Here is a 19863-nt window from a genome sequence, read left to right as displayed (position 1 = left end):
TTTTTCCTGTCTCTTGTTCAGGTAAGTATTTTCTTCCTATCTATAGCTGAGAGGTACCTGATTTTGTCCTCTTCTAATTTTTTTAAATGATGTGATCTCTTATACTCTAGACATTCATTCATTTTGTGTTAGTGTTCTATTGGTTAAGATGTTGGTCTAAACATTATTTTTTTTCCTTTTGCCAATCTACTTTTCAGGTGAAGTTAATTGTTTAATTTAATTTATGTTCCCAGGTTTATTGAACACTGACTTATTGAGTTTGGTTGCTTCTGGTTCTTGCTTAATCTGTTTCATTGGTCTACTTTTCTATTTTTTAACCAGTACTAAATAGTATAATAATAGAAAATTACTACTTTATAATATAATTTGAGGTCTGGAAATGTTAACCTCTTTTCATTACTACTTTTCTTTTCATTATGTTCCACAAGAGTCTAGACTTCTTGCTCTTCCAAGAAAATTCTATAATTATCATATTTAGCTTTATAAAACACCCCTTTGGTAATTTGATTGGTGTAGCATTAATTCTGTAAAGCTTACTTTTTATTTACATTTATAAAATTCTAGAGCATACACTTGTAAATTGTTAGGTTATGTATTTTTAGTTATTTTATATAATATTTTCTTGTTGCTTTCCTCTGGGTTTTATTATTTATATTTAGAAATACTGATCATTTTATTTTATTGAATTAATATTTGCTTATTCTCTAGAGTTTTCTAAGCAAGTTGTGTTATCTACAAATAAGGATAATGTTGCCTCTTCTTTCTGCTTTAATTGACTTCTCTGCTATTGCTAACATTTCTAGAACTATGTCAAATAAAGGTGAAAAGAAGGGAATTCTCTTTAAATAGTTTTTAGAATAAACTTAATAGTAATCCCAACCAAAAAGTCAAATGAATATATAAGTTAATAAGTAAAATTATTTATGATCCATGAATTTCAAATAATGTATATTGTCAAAAGAAAATATACACTTTATATATATATATAATTACTTGATATGTATACTCATCCATGTAATGTGTTTATGTATGTGTGCTTGCATATATATGTATGTGTATGTAATACACATAAACATACATGTTTGGAGGTATTATATATTATTTGATATTATATAAATTTGAATGTATATGTAATTATCTATTTATATATAAATTTTGACCAGATAAAAATATCTCATTCTATTTATCTACTTCCTATCTAATTTCTTTATTTGTCCTAATTAGGATAAAATTTTTAAAAGGTTAGATGGTAAGAGGGTTAAGGAAGATTGGAAGAGTCTGAGTAACTTTAAAATAGAAATCATGAAGAACCATTCCATTCAGAATCATTCCATTTCAGAGTCACTATGGAAAGAGATAGAACCATCCTAAGAGTTATCCAGGATCTCAAAAGTAAGTAAGACCTCTAAGGTTTTCTTGGTTGATTTGCAAAATGAAATAAGAACTCAAGATGAATCTAGTCCATTTTTTTATCTTACTGCCCAAATGTCCATTTTCCTCTCTACAGAGGTCATCTCTGCTATCCTTCAGGGTTATGGATATCACGAACAACCAGTAACAGATGCCAGCGCTGAATTGCACGGATTCTGTGGCTACTTGGAGCTCTTACTACAGGTAGATTGTGCAGCAAAGATGGGTCATTGAAGTTATTCCCCAATTCCTCAAAATGACCCCTCTCCCTGCCCAGAGAGTTAGGGAGGTTTTCCCTCTGTGCTAGAGATTAAATGATCTCCTGTAATAAGCTTTAAGAGGTTTGGGTTCAAATCTCACTTCTGATATTTACTACCTGTGTGATCTTGGGCAAATCTCTTATTTACCTAGACCTCAGTTTCCTAATCTATAAAATGAAGGAGTTGGTCAAGCTGGTCTCTGAGGTCCCTTCTAGGACTACATATATGATTTCATGCTGTCTTCAAGGTCCTTGATTTTCAGGGAATAGTTCCCATTGTTTTTCAATTTTCAATTCAACATTTATTTTCTTACATGAATGGTACAATCCCAGGTGCTAGGGATGCAAAGCTTATAGTAAGATAAACCCAGAGCCATCTCAGGGGCCACTAAGTCCAACACCTTTATTCTATAGGTGAAGAAATCAAATACAAGTAATAGAAGTAGCAAACATCAGAGGTAGAATTTAAATTTGGGTCTTCTTCCTGCAGTTAGTGCTCTTTCTGCTTGATGCCTACCTCCCTCATTACTCTGGTGAATCAATGATCTTATCAGTGTAGATCATCCTTTACTAAGGCATATTGAAATACATATATGCAGGCTCATCTTATAACCTCCAAAAAGGATCTGCCCAATCCAATGGCAATCTTAGCATTATGTATCTCAGTGCTGCACTGGTATTTCTTGATCATGATGTATAAGCACTCCATACCTCCTCCAACCATCTTACTACCTTGAAATTATTGTTTACATCATTTTCTTTTTTTTGTTTGGTTGATTTTTGTTTTTTAATAATATAAATTTATCCAATTGTCCCAGTATAGATTAGATTGGATTAAAATAACCATACTGAGCATTTAGTTCTTAAAAGGTGATATCTGCAGTAAGAATTATGAATAGTCATAATCATTCTAAGACAATCTACAACCATTTTTGCAATCAAGATAATAGTTGAATTTCAATTCAAAATACAATAGAGTTTAAATATAATTCACACACCTACACCCTCCCCATCCTATGGCTGCTGCATCCTCAAGGACCTCATCTACTTTTTTTGTATCATTTAGTTGTTATCTTTAATAATAAGTCTCTATCCTCAAGGAATGTACAATCTAATGGAGGGCTGGAGAGGTCATTAAAAGGTCCTAAGGAAACAAAGGTAGAAAACAGCATAATTCCTATCCTCAAGGAGTTTACAATCTAATAGATGAGTGGTGGTTCAGTGATGCTGTGGAGAGAACACAGGTCTAGAGTCAGTCAGACTCATCTTCATGAGTTCAAATCTGGCCTCAGACACTTACTGTGACCCTGGGCAAGTCACTGAACCCTCAGTTTCCTCAGTTGGAGGAGGTGGCAAAACACTCCAAGAAGATCCTAAGAAAACCCCATAAAGGATCACAAAGGGTTGGACAAAACTTAAAAACGACTGAAAAACAGCAGAAACACAAAGGTGAAAAATAAGAAGTACTATGCTAATAAATAAGCACTAGGAAAGAAAAGTGAAAAACAACACAGTCCCTGTCTTCAGGGAGTAGATGGTCTATAACAAAGAGCAGGGAAGGGAAAATATGATAGGTGTAGGAGCAATCAGTTTAATATTCTTTAATAAAGGTGTGGTGGAAAAGCTCTGAGTCACGATGCCTAAGTCTGGGTCTTATTAGATCATCCTCAATTTCACCTAGTTAGCCAGAATCTTACTTTAGGATTCTAGAAGGCAGCACAGGATAGGTGTTAATTGGTTAAAATGAATGAATGAATATAAGAATGGATGAGTCCAAAAACTAATTGTGGTCTGATTGTGGGTTTAAAGGGAAAAACTTCATGCTTTACTCCCACTCCCCTACTCTGTCCCAGTTTAATCAGAAAGATCGGAGGAGATTCCTGGGACCCAGGAAAGATTACTGGGACTTCTTCTCAGAGGCCTTGAAGAGGAATGGTGGAGACATGGAAGCCATTCGGTTCGTCAATACACTGGACAAGGTAGCATCAGTAATAGGTAGAAAAGAGAGGGGAGACAGTCAAATTAACTATACCTGCCATGACCAGTGCTTTTGCAGATAGCTTGGTTTTCATGTTTCCCTTTAATATACCTTTGCCTCCCATTCATGCTGCGGCCCATTGAAGACTTTCTCTGTCTCTGTATATGTGTGTCTCTGTGTCTCGTCTCTCATTCTCTCTGTTTCTGTCTCTCTTTGTCTTTATCCCTTTCTCTGTCTCTCTCTTTCTCTCTCTCTGAATGTCTTTCTCTGTATATCTCTGTCTCTGTCTTTCTCTGTCCCTTTCTCTGTCTCTGTCTCTCTGCGTCTTTGTCTCTGTGTCTCTCTATCTCACTGTATCTGCCTCTATCTCTTTATGTGTCTCTCTGTCTCTCTCTTTTTCTCTCTATGTATTTCTCTGTCTCTCTTTCTCTTTGTCTCTGTCACTCTCCAACTCTCTGTCTTTGTGTCACTCTCTCTCTCTCTCTCTCTCCCTGAGCTGTTAGCTTTAATTTCTCAGCACACAAACATATACTATCCCTTTAATATTGAAATCCAGCTTGACCCTCTCATACCCTCAGTTTCCTCATTTGCAAAATGAGGTAATTGTTCATAATGTCCTCTGAGGTCACTTTCAGTTCTCCTCCTATGATCCTTTTATCTCCCAACACTGCAGTCTCTGCCCTTATCCCTCCACATTGTGCCAGCTCATAGCTCCTTCCCCAGGCTTCCTCCAGTTCCTTCCCCTCCCTTCTTCCAGCATCCATCCCAACCTCTGCCCCTTTAGCTCAGTCCTCCCTGAGACCCTCCTTTTCCTTCCCCCACAAGTTTCCTCTCCCTATCTCAGATTCTTCCCTTTATATTCTAGTGTCAGATATACTCTTTAAAGTCCTCACTGGCTCTTCAGGAACCTCCTTACCTCTTCCTTGCTACTCCCTTAGGCTCTTCCCACCTCACCCAAGGTTTTATTATTTTTTAGCTGAAGACGACTGTGGGAAGAGGACGTGCATTTATCCGTTTCTGTCTAGCCCATAGACGGTTGGCTGACACGCTGCAGCTCTGTCTCCTGGACCCTGAATACATCAGGTCAACAATCACCACTTCTGCCCCCTCACATTTCATCATTTCAACTGGATATATGTGTGTTGATGGACATATCCACATTGTGTAATAGATATCCAATGTGCATATAAATCTAATGTGTATATACCATTACAACATGGTATATATCTATTATACATATATATACACACAAATATGCAATATAAGATATGCATATATATAGATAGAGATATGCAAGTATATGTATATATGTATGTGAGTATATACATGCATACACATATGTGAATACATATGTATGTCTAATGTGGGTGTCAATATATCTACATATATATCTTCTTTATCTATTGAATATATATATATATTCACACACACTTAACATACATAGGTGGGGTATATATATATATGTATACATATATATATATATATATATCTGATTCATAAAGAGAATGGAGGGGGGGTGGCTAGGTGGCACAGTTGGGGTGGTTAGGTGGCACAGTGGATAGAATGCCAGCCCTGGAGTCAGGAGTACCTGAGTTCAAATCCGGCCTCAGATACTTAATAATTACCTAGCTGTGTGGCCTTGGGCAAGCCACTTAACCCCATTTGCCCTACAAAAATAAAAAAAAATTAAAAAGAGAGAGAATGTAGGGGGGATGTTTCATATAATATAACATCAAAAGATTAAATGACTAGTTATCATGGGGATGGTTGGGGACATGGAGGCATGGGAGAGGGGAATATGCAAAAGGATGAACTAGTAATATAATAATACAGGAAATGATCTCTGCCCTACATTCATTTTCTTGTGTCCCACTGTGTGGGTTCTCGTTTTCCCATTTCTGGGAAGTTCTTCATGAAATCTAACTTCAGTCTTTCCTTCCACTATCCTTTGATCCATAGTGCTCAGTTCATTCAAGAGTAATGGTAGGCCAAGGTCCAAGGAAGAAGAAACTGAGATGGCAGCCAGGATGGGGGGGGGGGGGGCAGGAATAGGAAGGAGGTATCAGAATAAGGAATAAAACACCTGGATGACCTGCTTCTGAGGTCCCTCCTTGAACAGACTTTAGAGGGAGAGAAATTCCCCTTGAGAAATTAGATAGGAGTGGACAAAGCACCAGCTCTGGAGTCAGGAAGACCTGAGTTCAAATTTGACCTCAGACACTTAATAATTGCCTGTTTGTGTGACCTTGGGCAAGTCACTTAATCCCACTACCTTGCAAACACCTCCACCCCCCCCAAAAAAAAAGAAAAAAGAAATTAGATAAGAAATTCATTTCTTGAGAGGGAAATTGTGGGGAGAGGGAGGAGGTAGTACAGAATTAAGAATGTGAGGACCAAAAAAAAAAAGAATGTGAGGACCAAAAGTTGGTGTCTGAGCTGATGTGATTGTCTTAGGGAGTGGTATGGGAACCAAAGCCCTTTCCTGTGCCCAGAGCTCAGCATGGACATCCTAGAAGCTCTCTATGTTCTGAATGGAGTGACTTTTGATCTCGAACTGCGACGGTGTGACCTCGATGGGGGCTGGCCTATGTTCTCAGAGTAAGTGACCTTCAAATAGAGAAGGAAGACCCCACTGAAGGGAGTAGACAATTCCTCTTCCCCCCATTCCACTTCCCCTCCCAACTTCCCCCCCAAACTCACACACACACACACACACACACACACACACACACACACACACACTCTCAGACATACTTGTACATACACACACACAAGCAAACACTCTAGTTACATGTCTTTTTTCCCCTGTTCCCCTAAATTCCCATCATCTTTACATTGGTCTACTCTTAATGTAGGCCAGATATGGGCCAGATAAAAAGCTAGAGGGAGAAATAGATGTTCCTCTGCCTCAATCCTTTCAGGTCACGATGCCAGGACCTCGGCATAATGCATGAAAAGTTAAGGACAAAACAACCTCAAGAGGAGGAGGTACTGCCCCATGTCCCTATATTAGCATGTTCCTTGTCCTTTCTCCATTGTGTCCAGTAGATGGAGCAGTAAGGAAGCTGGAAATTCCAGGAGAGATGATTTGGTAGCTCAGATAGTTGGATGTGTGAACATTGGAAGCAAGAAGCTAGGATGAGTAAGACAAGCGAGAATTTGCTCAGGAGTGATGGAGACATTAGAAGACAGAAAAGAAAGAGAGTCCTGGGGTCCTGAGAAGTCACATGAGGATAGAGTCACAGTCAGAAAGTTAATAAACAATTATTGATCTCTTACCATTTGATGGGTACTGTACCAAGCCACAAAGATACAAATTAAAGCAAAAGGCAGATCCTGCTCTCAAGGAACTCACAGTCTAATTGGGAGACAGCATGCAAACAACTATGTTCAAATGAGTTATACTGACATGATAAATTAGAAATAATCAACAGAGAGAAGGCATTCAAAATAAGGAGAGGAAAGACTTCCTATAGGAGATAGGATTTTAGCTGGGACTTGAAGGAAACCAGGGAATTTATAAAATAGAGAAATGTGAGATATGAAGTATTTTATCCAAGGGATGGTAAGGAGGTCAATGTCATTGTATCAAAGAGTACTAGGCTCATGGGAAGGGTTGAAAGAAGATTGGAAAGGTGGAAGAAGGCATGCTATAAAAATCTTTGAAAGTCAGAAAATTTTATATTTGATCTTGGAGGTGATAGGAAGCCAATAGATTTGATTGAGTAGGGGATGACATGGTCAGACCTTTAGAAAGATCACTTGGACAGTTGAGTGGAATGTGGACTGGGATGGGAATTGTAACAGTCCAGAAGTCATGTGATAAGATCTGCTGGGGGTGGAGCACTGTCAAAGGGGAAAGAGGGAGCACGCAAAGGATACCACATAAGTAAAATCAAAAGACCTTGGGAACAGATTGGATGTGAAGAGTGAAAGAGGATAAAAAGGTGAGAATGACACTGGAAGTCTGGATATGTGGGAGGAAAATGATACCCTCATCCATAGGAAAATAGGATGTTAGGGAGATAGGGTAGAAACAGTAATTCAGCAAAGGATCTTAGAATTGAAAGGGATCTAATCAAACTCCCTCAATTCACAGAAGAAACAAGCTGAAGGATCTCAGAGATTTGTTCAGGGTCATACAGATAAGTGATAACATTGGTTCAAACTATGGTTCTCTGACTCTAAATCCAGTGAGCTTTCCTCTAGGTTAAATTAGGTAGCCTAAGGAATGGAAAGAGGGTTAAGCACAAGCATTTGGGAGATTAAAAAAGGGAAAAGATGGCAGAGGCAGAGTAATAGAGAAGAGAAGACCTAGGGAGATGGAATAATCTGAGGATGTTCAGATCTATCTAGAGCTGACTAAGGAGTTTGGTATGGAAATATAATCACTTATATGTTGACTTTCTTTTAGATCCAAGTCACACATCTAACAAACAAAGGAGTCCAGTCCAAGGAGTCACCAACATTCTTTGCCAACTGTGACCTCCAACCCCAAGGAAATGATCCCAAGGGGCTCTGTCTGATGGAACCTAATAGTGCAATACAAGAATCCCTGACAGAAAAGATGGAAGATTCTAAAAGCATCATAAGTCAAGGGTCACTTGAGGGTTATAAAGGACTAGAAGTGCTCCCACACCTAAGCTCCTTGCTTGGGGAAACTAGAAAGATGTCCCAGGGACAAAACTCCAGCCTTCAGCAACAAGGAAGTCTCTCAGGAACCAAGATACCCATGTCCCCTCAGGTTAGGCAAGAGCCAGGTCAAGAACAGATACATCAAAGAAAAGAAGAAAAAGTATGGATTCTAGGAGGAGGGTTCACTGAACCAATGAGTACATCTCCAAAGAATCAAACACAGGCAGATCTCAGTCTCGTGAAACAAGGAGCAGAGGAAAAGGTGTCTCCAAAGACAGGGCAGATTAAGAAGGAACCATCCATCAGTGATGAGGACAGAGGTGAGCAGATGGGACTAGAAGGACAGAAAGTACCAAAATTTCCCAAAAGAGGAGGGAGAGGTCACAAATCTACTCCAAAACACATACCAAATACCTTGGGGGAAAAGCTCGAGAAAGAGGCAGGAAGCAGAAGAGAGGATAAGATCCCTAGAGTCCAAGGGGAGTTCAAGATCCTTCAAGGTCTAGGAATAAAGGAGAGCCACAATAAGAAGTTTCAAAGACAGATGCTTAATGAAGGAGAACAAAAGAAAGAGAACCTGAGAGATACTGATAATGTAATCAAGGTAAGAAGAACTCAGAAATCATTCCATCTATATTTTTGCCTCTCACCCAAACCAATGGGACTTTTTTCAGTTCTCTCTGGTTTCATTCTCTCTCTGTCCCCCTACCTCTTTGACTCGATCTCTGTGTTTTTATCTCTGTCTTTGTGACTGTCTCATTCTTCCTGATTCCTAAGTCTTTGAAGTTCCTGCCTTCTGTCTCATTTTATCCTGTTAGATGTGAAAATAGACAAACTTTCATGGGTTTCAAGATTGTTATTTAACTCCCATTCAGTCTTTTCTTTTCTAGACTAAATCATCCCAAACCTTGATCTTAATAACTTCTCTTTCCCCATTTTAGAAATTGTCTCCTCTGGGTTCACAAAATATATGTAGGGCAGAATCAAAGATAAAACAGGTATTTTGTGCCTAAACTTTGACCCTAGACATGATGACTGCCACAGGGATAACTCAGTAGCTGATGATAACTGAATGTCCAATTGATGATGATCACCTGGGATATCTCTCCAGCAGACAACAGCCACCTAGCAGGTCATGCCACTTCCCAACTTTAGGCCTTCTGCTGCCCTCTCCCATATCTCTCCCTAAAGCCAACCATTGGTGTATGGGTATTTGATGTCCTCATCTCACAGAACCTCAAAGAATGTCTGCACAGGACTGAGGAACAGTTCCAGAGGAAGGAGAAGCTACTAATAACTCTGGAGGAGAAATTGAGAGAACTGGAAAAGAGGTTGTTCAGGTAACTTGAAAAGGTAACTAAGGTGAGGGAGGTGAAGGGACTTCAAGATCTCCAGATGATTAAATGGATTAACTTCCCAAGAGCATGTTTCAGAGAACCAAAACCATTCTCTTTTCATCTCTATATCTCCTCCCATTCTGTGTACTCTGGACTATCAGTTTCTCTTCTCTCTCTCTCTCTCTCTCTCTCTCTCTCTCTCTCTCTCTCTCTCTCTCTCTCTCTCTCTCTCTCTCTCTCTCCCTCCCCCCTTTTCTCTCCTCTCATCTTTCTTCTCTAGCCTTTTCTCTTGTTTCTTCTTCTTCTCTCCTTTCTCTCCCTTCTTTCCTCTCCTCCATCTCTCCCTTTCCTTTTCTCTCTTCCACTCCCTTCCCTTCCTCTTTCTCTGTGGGCTCCCTCCCTATGTTTCAATCCTTTGCCTTCCCCTCCATTTCTGTCTTATGGTCTAACTCTCTCACTCTCTGTCTCTATCTCTGTCTCTGTCTCTCTGTCTCTGTCTCTCTCTTTTCTTTCCTCTTTCTTCTAGCCTTCTCTCTTGATTCTTCTTCTTCTTCTCTCCTTTCTCTCCATTCTTTCCTTTCCTCCATCTCTCCCTTCCTTTTTCTCTCTTTCACTCCCTTCCCTTCCTCTTTCTCTGTGGATCCCCCCCTCTGCCTTCCCCTCCATTTCTGTCTTATGGTCTCTCTGTCTCTCTGTCTCTCTGTCTCTCTGTCTCTCTCTGTCTCTCTCTCTCTCTCTCTCTCTCTCTCTCTCTCTCTCTCTCTCTCTCTCCCTTCAAACATCATCAACAGTCTTGGCTCACTCCATCATGCCTGTAGGGTTCTAGTGGAAGTCTAGCAGCCAGCAAAACTCAGTCAACTATGATTTAGGCTCAGTCAACGTGCAACATGTCAATCAACATATTTCTATTGGCTGCCTTCTTAATAGTCATTCACACTCATCACACTTTTACGGTTTTTTTTTAATTTTTAAGTTTCATCAGCTAAACATCCGGCCAATCCCTGCCATTGCGTCAGTATTGGAAAATATTGATGATTCATGCTGGGAAGGGAAGCAAATTCACCTATTCATAGAATCATACAATGTTAGAACTGTAAAAGACTTCAGAAATTATTTAATCCCACTGCCACCTCCCCATTTTATGGCTAAGGAAACAGACCTGAAGGAGGAAGGGAATTGCCTGTTACACAGAAGGTAATTAGGAGATCTGGGACTCCAACTCTTCCCTTCCAATGTTATAGTTTGCAATATCTTTTAATGAATACTGATCCAATCAGCAAATTCTCCATGACTAAAAATGGTTTGATAGTCATAATGAATGATTCCTCTTGCTAGAAACTAGGGCTAAAAAGATTACTCTAAGAGTAAACATGGAATAGTTGGAAGAGTTCTGAATCTAGAGCTAGGAGAGTCCTGGGTTATAATCTTGCTTCAAAAATTTGTTAGTGGGGCAACTAGGTGTCTTGGTGAGGAGTCAGGATGATCTGAGTTCAAATCCAGCATCAGATATTTGAAAATTACTAGCTGTGTGTTCCTGGACAAATTCCATAATCCGAATTACCTCACCAAAAACAAACAAACCAAAAAAACCTTGCTAAGTATGTGACTATGGACTTTAGTCTCTGAACTGTGTAGTCTCCTTCTCTGTCAAGTGGGGGTGATGATAACAAGAACATCCATAATACCTACCTCACAGGATTGTTGTGAAGATCAGAGGAAGTAAAATATGAAATATGCCTTTCAAATCTTGAAATACTATACAACTATCAGTTAATATTTCCAAAAATTATGTTTACCAATCAAGTATATTGAAAGAAACATACTCTCAAAAAACAAATTCTTGTTAAAACACTATGAAAATTTATGAAAATGATCTCCCCAAAAGCACATGTAAAGCCAACAATATGAAACATTTGATAATTTGTATCCTATTATTCCCCGCTACTTGAACACTTTGAGATTTGTAGACTTTTCTGGAAGTGCTCATGCTCTGGTTACTTTTCAAGGGCATTCCATATATCATAAATGACCCTTACATTTGGTAAATAGTCATTTTTTGTCTTTTATGATATGATACATTTCAACTTTACAGTATTATTAGATGCTTGCTATTTCTAGTATCTTTCAAATCCCTTCTTGAAGAAAACATTAATTATACACATTAATTTTACTTCTGAGTAGTCTGAAAACTTTTGACCTCTTCTATTTCTTAATTCCAAAACATATTTACTAATATATTTTTCATCATCCTCCCCTGTGTCTATCTTCACAATTATATCATTAAATCTTACAGCATATAATGATTTGGTTTAGAAGAAGTTGTCAAGCTTTTCATAGAAGTTCTCTTCTGCAGCAGAAGTTGGCACACAAACTCTAATGATCTTTTACTCTTGCTCTTCATAAGCAGTACAAATGCAATGGCCAGAAGTCCTGTAAAGTTTTGTTTCTTATTGCCCTTGGGCATATGATGAAGCCAACTCATTACTCCTTTGGTTGCCTCTCCAAGGAGAACCAGTAATCCTTCCATTAAGCCACAGTTTCCTTATGTCTTCTGGACCTATTCATACCAAGAATGCAGATATTTATATGATTCATTTCCTCTAGTGGAATCTTACATTTGGAATATCAGTAGATAAGACAATACCTACAGACAGCATTCTTAGTATCCTCTTTAAGCCATCTGGCAGAAGAAGAAGATAAGAATGTGTGGGGTGGGGTGAAGGACACACAGAATTGAAAGCCATCTTATATTTTTTCTAATCTACTAACTAAACCCACCTACTAAGTTAGAATAAAGGCCAAGATTAATCACAGATTAGAATAGAGAATAAAGATAAAAAGGTATGTATCCAAATATTATTGTTTCAGCCTGACCTATTTAAAAGAGGCATTGACCCTGAAATAGAAAATGAATAAAAAGAAAGACATTAACTCTATCACCATTTCCTACAGATATTTAACTGGTAAAAAGCAATTGCCTCAACATAGAAGCCAAAAAGAAACTCAGTCATAAATAATTGATCTTCTAATACAGTAAAAAGACCCTAGGAAACTCAGAATGATACCTATATGTCATTAAAACGTCTTTGCAAAATATTATAGGAAAGGTGACAAAAGGTTTCAAGTAATATCACATCACACAAAAAATAAAAGTTGATGGAAGGGAAAACCTGTCTGAAGAAAATATTGTGCATACCCCAAACAATAGAAATTACAACAAGAACTGAAATTTTGAAAGCACTGATAAACTAACTTAAGTTTCCTGAAAGGGAAAAGGGGAGGAGGAGAAGATACCATTATGGGGGATGATGAAGGGAAATTATATATTATTATCCCCAAAAAGGTGATCAAGATCATGTCAGTAACTACCAACCTGATACCTACTTTCTATCTCAAATAGAAAAAAAATAAAAAATGAAAAGAGAATAGAGAAACTTTATTAAATGATTTTCCCCTGCCAGACAACATCTTCAAGGCAGCACAAATGGTGGAAAAGAAATAGCACAGGAATATAAGATTTAAGTGTTTGTTGTTGTTGGTTTATTAAAATCATTAATTGGTATAAAATATGATATAAAATGACTATATTTTAAATATAGAGGCTTTAATTTATTATACAATCTTCTAATTACCTTCATCGATTGAGAAATAAAACAAGGAGGTAAAGGCTTGCCACAGGTGTTTACCACAGGGTTGGGAGGTTCCTTGACAAAGTTCAGATGGGACAGATATTCTCTCTATATGTTTAGAACTTCCAAATAGAGATTTGCAAATGATATTATACTGATTATCTCAACCTAGAATACTACAGGACTGTTTCACCACAAAATTTATCAGCCCAAAAGTTCACACCAAAAAAAAAAAAATACGCATCCTATAGTCAAGACTATGGCATGCAATTAGATGGACAGCCCACTGGACAGTCCAACTGATTAATCTAAAAGCACTAATTAGGCACCTATTTGCTAGGCACAAGTTAAGTACCTGGGCATGAAAAGACAAAAATGAAACTTCTCTGCCTCCAAATGGAGGTCCCTTCCCAAAAGAGGGTAATGGTTCTATTGGGAGAAAAAGCACATATATAAATAAGTATGCACAAAAGAGATACAAAATAAATTCAAGATATATATTTTATGGGGAAAGAAACTAGCAGTACTTGCAGAGTGAAGGAGCATCAGGAAAGCTTTCGTGTGGAAGGTGACTTGCAACACTGAAAGTAAACAAGAGATTTAAAATAGAAGTGAGACTAGAATATATTCCAGGAGGAATGCCAGAGGAAAGTTGGGGTGAGGGTGCATAACGAGGAAAGAAAGTTTTGAAAAGGGATAGGTTTAAGGGGAAAGAAAATGAGTTTTCAGATATGCTCAGTTTAAGATTTGAACTATCCAAAGATCCCTTTTAATGAAAATCTGGATTCAAGACTCAGACACATATTAGCTGGATAACCTTAGAAAAATCACTTCACCTCCCTAGGTTTCAGTTTCTTCATCTATGTTATCTTGGCAAGATTTTCATAAACCAAGAAATAATTCCTCCCTGACTCAAACTCCAGATGCCTCTCCCTATCCAGATGTGAAGAGCAACAGGCCCATCTGAGGGGAGAGCTGGAACAAAGACAACAAGAGGATGAGAAGAGAGAAAACCAGCACCAACAGGAACTCAAGGAGCAGCAGGAGCTGGTCCGAGCCATGAAGAGGCGTATGGTGGAGCTGATTCGGTAAGGGTTGGGAGACATCCCATCAGTGAGGGGGTGGAGTTTGAGTATGGGAGGAATAGAACTAGGACTTGGAGCATGAGAGGAGAAGGTGGCCTCTGGGAGTGAGAAGGAACATGGAAGGGATGAAAGAAGACATAAATGGTAGGAAGACCCAATCTGTTTGTCTTTAGTAGTGCCCGCCACTCTTCCCAATCACCACATCTTCTGTGTCGGTCTCAGTGGAAAGTCAGGGCTCTGGAGTATTTGCTCACCAGTGTCATCAACAACTATTTTGGGGATATGTCCTGCAAAGCATTACTATGACTATGTGGTAGGCACAATATAAAAAAAAATGTGGCTTGATCTCTGCCCTCAAAGAGCTTACAATCTATTTGGGAAGGGAACAAAGACATTGATACATAAACACATAGTACATTCTGGATTTAGGAGGAAGGGTTAGTGACTGGATTTAGGATTTCATTGATGTAGAGAACTCCTAAATAAGGAAACTCCCTCCATCAATGTAGATTGTCATCCTCTCTATAACTTATTGTCTTAGAGTTTCCTAGTCCACTGAAAGGCCTTGATTTGCCCAAGATGGGCAAATGAGCTAGTATGGGTCTAAGTCAAGACTTGAACCCAAGATTTTCTAATTCTGAGACCAGCTCTCTAACCACTATGCCATGATGCTAAATTTTGCAATTTAGTTCTGAATGTTGGATAAGTTCTGAAAAGGAAATTCATTACGAATGTGAATGGTTGGGAAGAGCCTTATAGAGGAGACAAGGCTTAAGTTTTCAACTTTGAAAACATTAATAGTCCCTCAAAAAATAGTTCCTGTCCTTAAATAGCTTATTACTCTAGTTAGGAAGAAAACCTATATATGTACTGTCAAATGGAAGCAATTCAGATACTAAGTAGCATAGAATTTCCAAGGAAGAGGATGCATCCTTTGGATTCAATCATCAGGGAAGACTTCATGGAAGAAGTTGATTTTGAGTAGGACATTGAGAAATGTGCATATTTAAGTAGCCCAGTACAGCTCTCAATTTCCCCACCTGTTCTTTGCCATCCCTACCAATTCACTGTCAGACTTCAATTCGCATCTCCCCTCTGTTTTTCTGTCCTTCCTTCCTCATTCTAATTCTCTCTGTCCCTTCCTTCTAGGGAGAAGGACAATCTATGGCAAAAGACTGAGCATCTCTCTTCCCTGGCCCCTGGGCTCTGTGTACTCTGTAGCAAGGTTTTTGGTCGCCTGTCTAGAAGATATAAATGCAGGTAAGGGCAAAAGGAGTCCTTCTAAGACCTCCATACTTCCAGTGTTCTTCCCCTTCCCATTTCAAGGCAGTGGGAAATGCAAGAGCAGAAAGTATATACAAGCAGCACTAAGAGATTATACTTTTTTACATTCATCCTGGATCATATCCTGCTCACACCCAGCTCTAGCTCTAGGCTTCAAAAAGTCATTCCTGGAAAGGATTAAGCTGGAAGACAATAAGTGATAGACAGAAAATGAAAGGAACCAGAAAGTGGATGGGATTATATACCCTAGCAATTAATTGATTCATGGGTTTCTCTCCTCTAAAGGAATTTCTTTGACAGAATGATCAAGCTATATTCCACCTCCACTAAGAATATATTAGTAAATTTCAATAAATGAAAAAAAATTGAGATATGAAGACATTTGGGGAGTGGAAAATATTAGAAAAGAGACAATAAAAGGTATCTGGAAATCCTGAAAAGGAAAAAGAGAGACCCAATGCTCAAACAAACAAGGGCTAGGTCTATTCGGTAAAGGGAAGTAGATAGAATAACCTCTAAGAATGACTTAGGATTCTGACATATATATATATATATATGTATATATATATACATATATATATACATATATATATATGTATATATATCTCATACTAACTATCCCCTCCTTGGTATCTGGACCATATTAGGTCCAGAACAACAGAAATTCCTGTTCTCCTTTCTCCCCTGATTTCACTGACCTCTACTTACTCAGAGGGCTCTGGATCTCCACAGAGTCTGCGGAGCTCTCGTCTGCCATGCCTGTTCTGTGGATTATAAGAAGAAAGAACGATGCTGTCGATCTTGCCACCAGAAGGGAGAAACCTAGGTCAACTACCACAGAACTGATCTCTTCCCTGTATTATTATCCTTGAACCACAAGCCCCAATCCTTTCCTTGATGATCTTCATGTCCCCTTACTGGCCAAAGCTTGTTCAGAGAGAAACAAGGTCTCTACCCTCTAGGATTTTAGACTCAAAGACAGAAAACACTGTCTTAGATTGAGCTCAGAAAACACTATATGTAGCACTGGAAGGCAATTTATTGGATGGTAATTTTCAAAACTCTTCATATATATTTAAATGTTTTTAAGGGAATAATCATTTTTTTTAAATTATATAAATAGAATAGGTTGTCTCTGGAGACAATGAATTCCGCTTTTTTTTGGAGGTCTTCTAGTAGACTTTATCAGATTTTCTTCCTGAGAATTCTTTTCATGGTGTTGCTTGAACTAGATGGTTGCTAAGGTTTCTTTTTCATTCGAAATTATAAGGATCTACAAATAATTCTCATAATTAAAGTATTTCTGATCAAAATCCAGGGTATACTCATTCTGTCACAAGATCTAAGATACCAGATCTTTGTAATTCAAGAATAATAAGAACAACCTATATTTACACGATGCTTTAAAGAATGCTTCCCCCTTGCAACATCTCTAACAGGTATATAATTCATATTTTACAGTCTAAAAAGTAAGATTCAGATACTGTAAATAATTTATCCAGCTTGAGGATGAATAATAGAACTCAAATTTATATCTTTTGGGTCTTTGAGCATCAGTTCATTCAGTATCCATATAAGATCTTTGTGAAACCAACCTTCTCATAAATCCAGATCAAATGAGATAATATTTGTAAAATGTACAGTGCTTACTACATAAATTCTATTACCATCATCATTATAATCTATGGAGGGATTACGAGTTAAAGAAATAGGAAAGACACACAGAGGACAAGAGTCTATCCACCCACACTGCTGGTATGTGTTAGTCACATGAATGAACCACACCATCTGAAATAGTTTTAGGAAAAAAAAATATTAGGTCATTTGGAAAAGAAAAGTCAAAAGAAGACACCCTCCACAAATTTTTGTGAGGCTTCATTATATAGATTTCATTCAAGAGCTAAAGACATTTGCCTGATTGGTAGTAGGTAGTCTCCAAGAGAAGGGCTAGCAGGTAAGTCAATTTATTTGGAAACCTAAAACAAGCCCTGAGTGAACCCAAAAGAAGAACTAGACGTAATCTAAGCATTCCTTACAAACATCCAACTTCCCTGGAGAATCTCTGAGGTCAGCTTGACCTTTATAATAAGCTATTTGGATTCAACAATTTTCCAGTCACATAAAGTTGGTTTTAATAATATTAATATAGGTTAAATAAACATTTTCCCCACAACCCTCACTTTTGGGCTCAGTAAAGTCCAACATTCTCATATACAGCAAGAAAAATTATAGAAGCAGAAAACTGGTTTCAGAGGAAATTCATCAAAATTACTCTATTCAATGACATTCTCCTCATTTACTATCTTATCTAAAGAGTGACACAACTCTATATAAAGAGAGGTAGAAGTCAGATTAGTGACAAACTTTTTCCATTGTATCATTGTCAGAGGGATAAAACTGAGTAAGTCTCTGGCATCAGGAGACTTCACTTTCTAACAGGAAAACAAGTTTGCTATGGTCATGAAGATTAGAGAAAAAATCATAATCCTAATACTTTCTTCAATGTCATAAAAGTTGAATAAATTTAGTTAAGCAGAATCATCATCTCATTCATCCTTTGAGTAGACTAATCTTGGTAAACAGACTTGTAATCCTACTTCCTTTCATATTCCAAACCCTCTGATCCTTTAATAAGGAAGTTACTAAATTTTGTGTGATCCTGACGGTGGTTTCTGTGATATTTGAATTGCAGTACTTTCTCCTTGACCTCTGGAATTTGACTTTACTATTCCTGGGAGTTTTTATTTGGAATCTCTTTCAGGGAGTAATCAGTGATTTTTTTTTTTTCAGTTTCTATTTCTACCCTCTGGTTCTAAGATATCAGGGTAGTTTTCCTTGATAATTTTTTGAAATATGATGTCTAGACTCTTTTTTATATATATCATGGCTTTGAGATAGTCCAATAGTTCTTAAATTGTCCTTCCTCAATCTATTTTCCTGGTCAGTTATTTTCCATTGATATATTTCAAATTTTCTTTTTTATTTCATATTTTTTGTTTTGTTTTATTGTTTCTTGCTGTCCATGAAGTTATTAGTTTTTAATTGCCCAATTCTAATTTTTAAAGCATTACTTTTCTTCAGTGAAATTTTCTGTTTTTTTCCATTTGACCAATTCTGTTTCTTTTTTTTTTTTAGGATTTTTGCAAGGCAAATGGGGTTGAGTGACTTGCCCAAGGTCACACAGCTAGATAATTATTAAGTGTCTGAGGCCAGATCTGAACTCAGGTACTCCTGACTGCAGGGCTGGTGCTCTATCCACTGCCCCACCCAGCCACCCAACCAATTCTGTTTCTTAAGGAATTCTTTCCTTCAGTGAAAAATACACAAAAAGTATATGTCTTTGTTCATTTGGACAATTCTGATTTTTTAAGGCATTCTTCTCTTTAGTGGATTTTTGTGCCTCTTACAATTTGACCAATTCTGTTGTGATGTTTTTATTAGTATTATTTTCTTCAATATTTGTTGTCTCTTTTACTAAACTGTTCACTCTTTTCATCATTTTTCTTTTACCATTCTCCTCTCTTTTTTCAATTTTTCCTCTATCTTTCTTATTTTATTTTAAAAGTTCTTTTCAGCTCTTCCAGGAATGCTTTGTAGCCCTGAGACCAATTCACATTTTCCTTTAAAGTTTTGCAGATAGCTGTTTTAAATTCAATGTCTTCTTCTGAGTTTGTGCCTTGATCTTCTCTGTCATCTTTAATCTGGTTTTTTTCTTTGTAGTTTTTGCTGACTGATTTCTTTTTTTTTTATTTTGGACAAGTCATTTATTTTTTTTATAAAGATTTTATTTATTTTGAGTTTTACAATTTTCCCCTAATCTTACTTCCCTCCCACCCCCCCACAGAAGGCAATTTGCCAATCTTTACATTGTTTCCATGGTATGCATTGATCCAAATTGAATGTGATGATCATATCCTTAAGGAAGAAATACAAAGTATAAGAGATAGCAAAATCAGACAATAAGATACCAGTTTTTTTCTAAATTAAAGGTAATAGTCCTTGGTCTTTGTTCAAACTCCACAGTTCTTTCTCTGGATACAGATGGCATTCTCTATTGCAGAGAGCCCCAAATTGTCCCTGGTTGTTGCACTGATGGAATGAGCCAGTCCATCAAGCTTGATCATCACCCCCATGTTGCTGTTAGGGTGTACAATGTTTTTCTGGTTCTGCTCATCTCGCTCAGCATCAGTTCATGCAAATCCCCCCAGGTTTCCCTGAATTCCCATCCCTCCTGGTTTCTAATAAA

The 19863-nt window shown here is 37.7% G+C and overlaps 1 protein-coding gene across 1 annotated transcript; it reads left to right on the top strand.

Annotated features, from left to right (window-relative positions):
- The first annotated feature begins 1485 nt into the window (after positions 1-1485).
- On the top strand, positions 1486-17462 carry RUFY4 (RUN and FYVE domain containing 4). Its single transcript, XM_074192741.1, is given in 10 exon segments — positions 1486-1614; positions 3523-3648; positions 4624-4730; positions 6102-6245; positions 6569-6635; positions 8062-8886; positions 9516-9622; positions 14190-14336; positions 15483-15593; positions 16330-17462. Coding segments are annotated over 10 exon segments (2013 nt in total). The 3' UTR covers positions 16580-17462.
- Positions 17463-19863: the final 2401 nt, after the last annotated feature.

The sequence above is a fragment of the Macrotis lagotis genome, chromosome 6 (genome assembly GCF_037893015.1).
Source record: "Macrotis lagotis isolate mMagLag1 chromosome 6, bilby.v1.9.chrom.fasta, whole genome shotgun sequence".
Lineage (NCBI taxonomy): Eukaryota > Metazoa > Chordata > Mammalia > Peramelemorphia > Peramelidae > Macrotis > Macrotis lagotis.
This window is presented reverse-complemented; position numbering and strand designations above follow the sequence as displayed.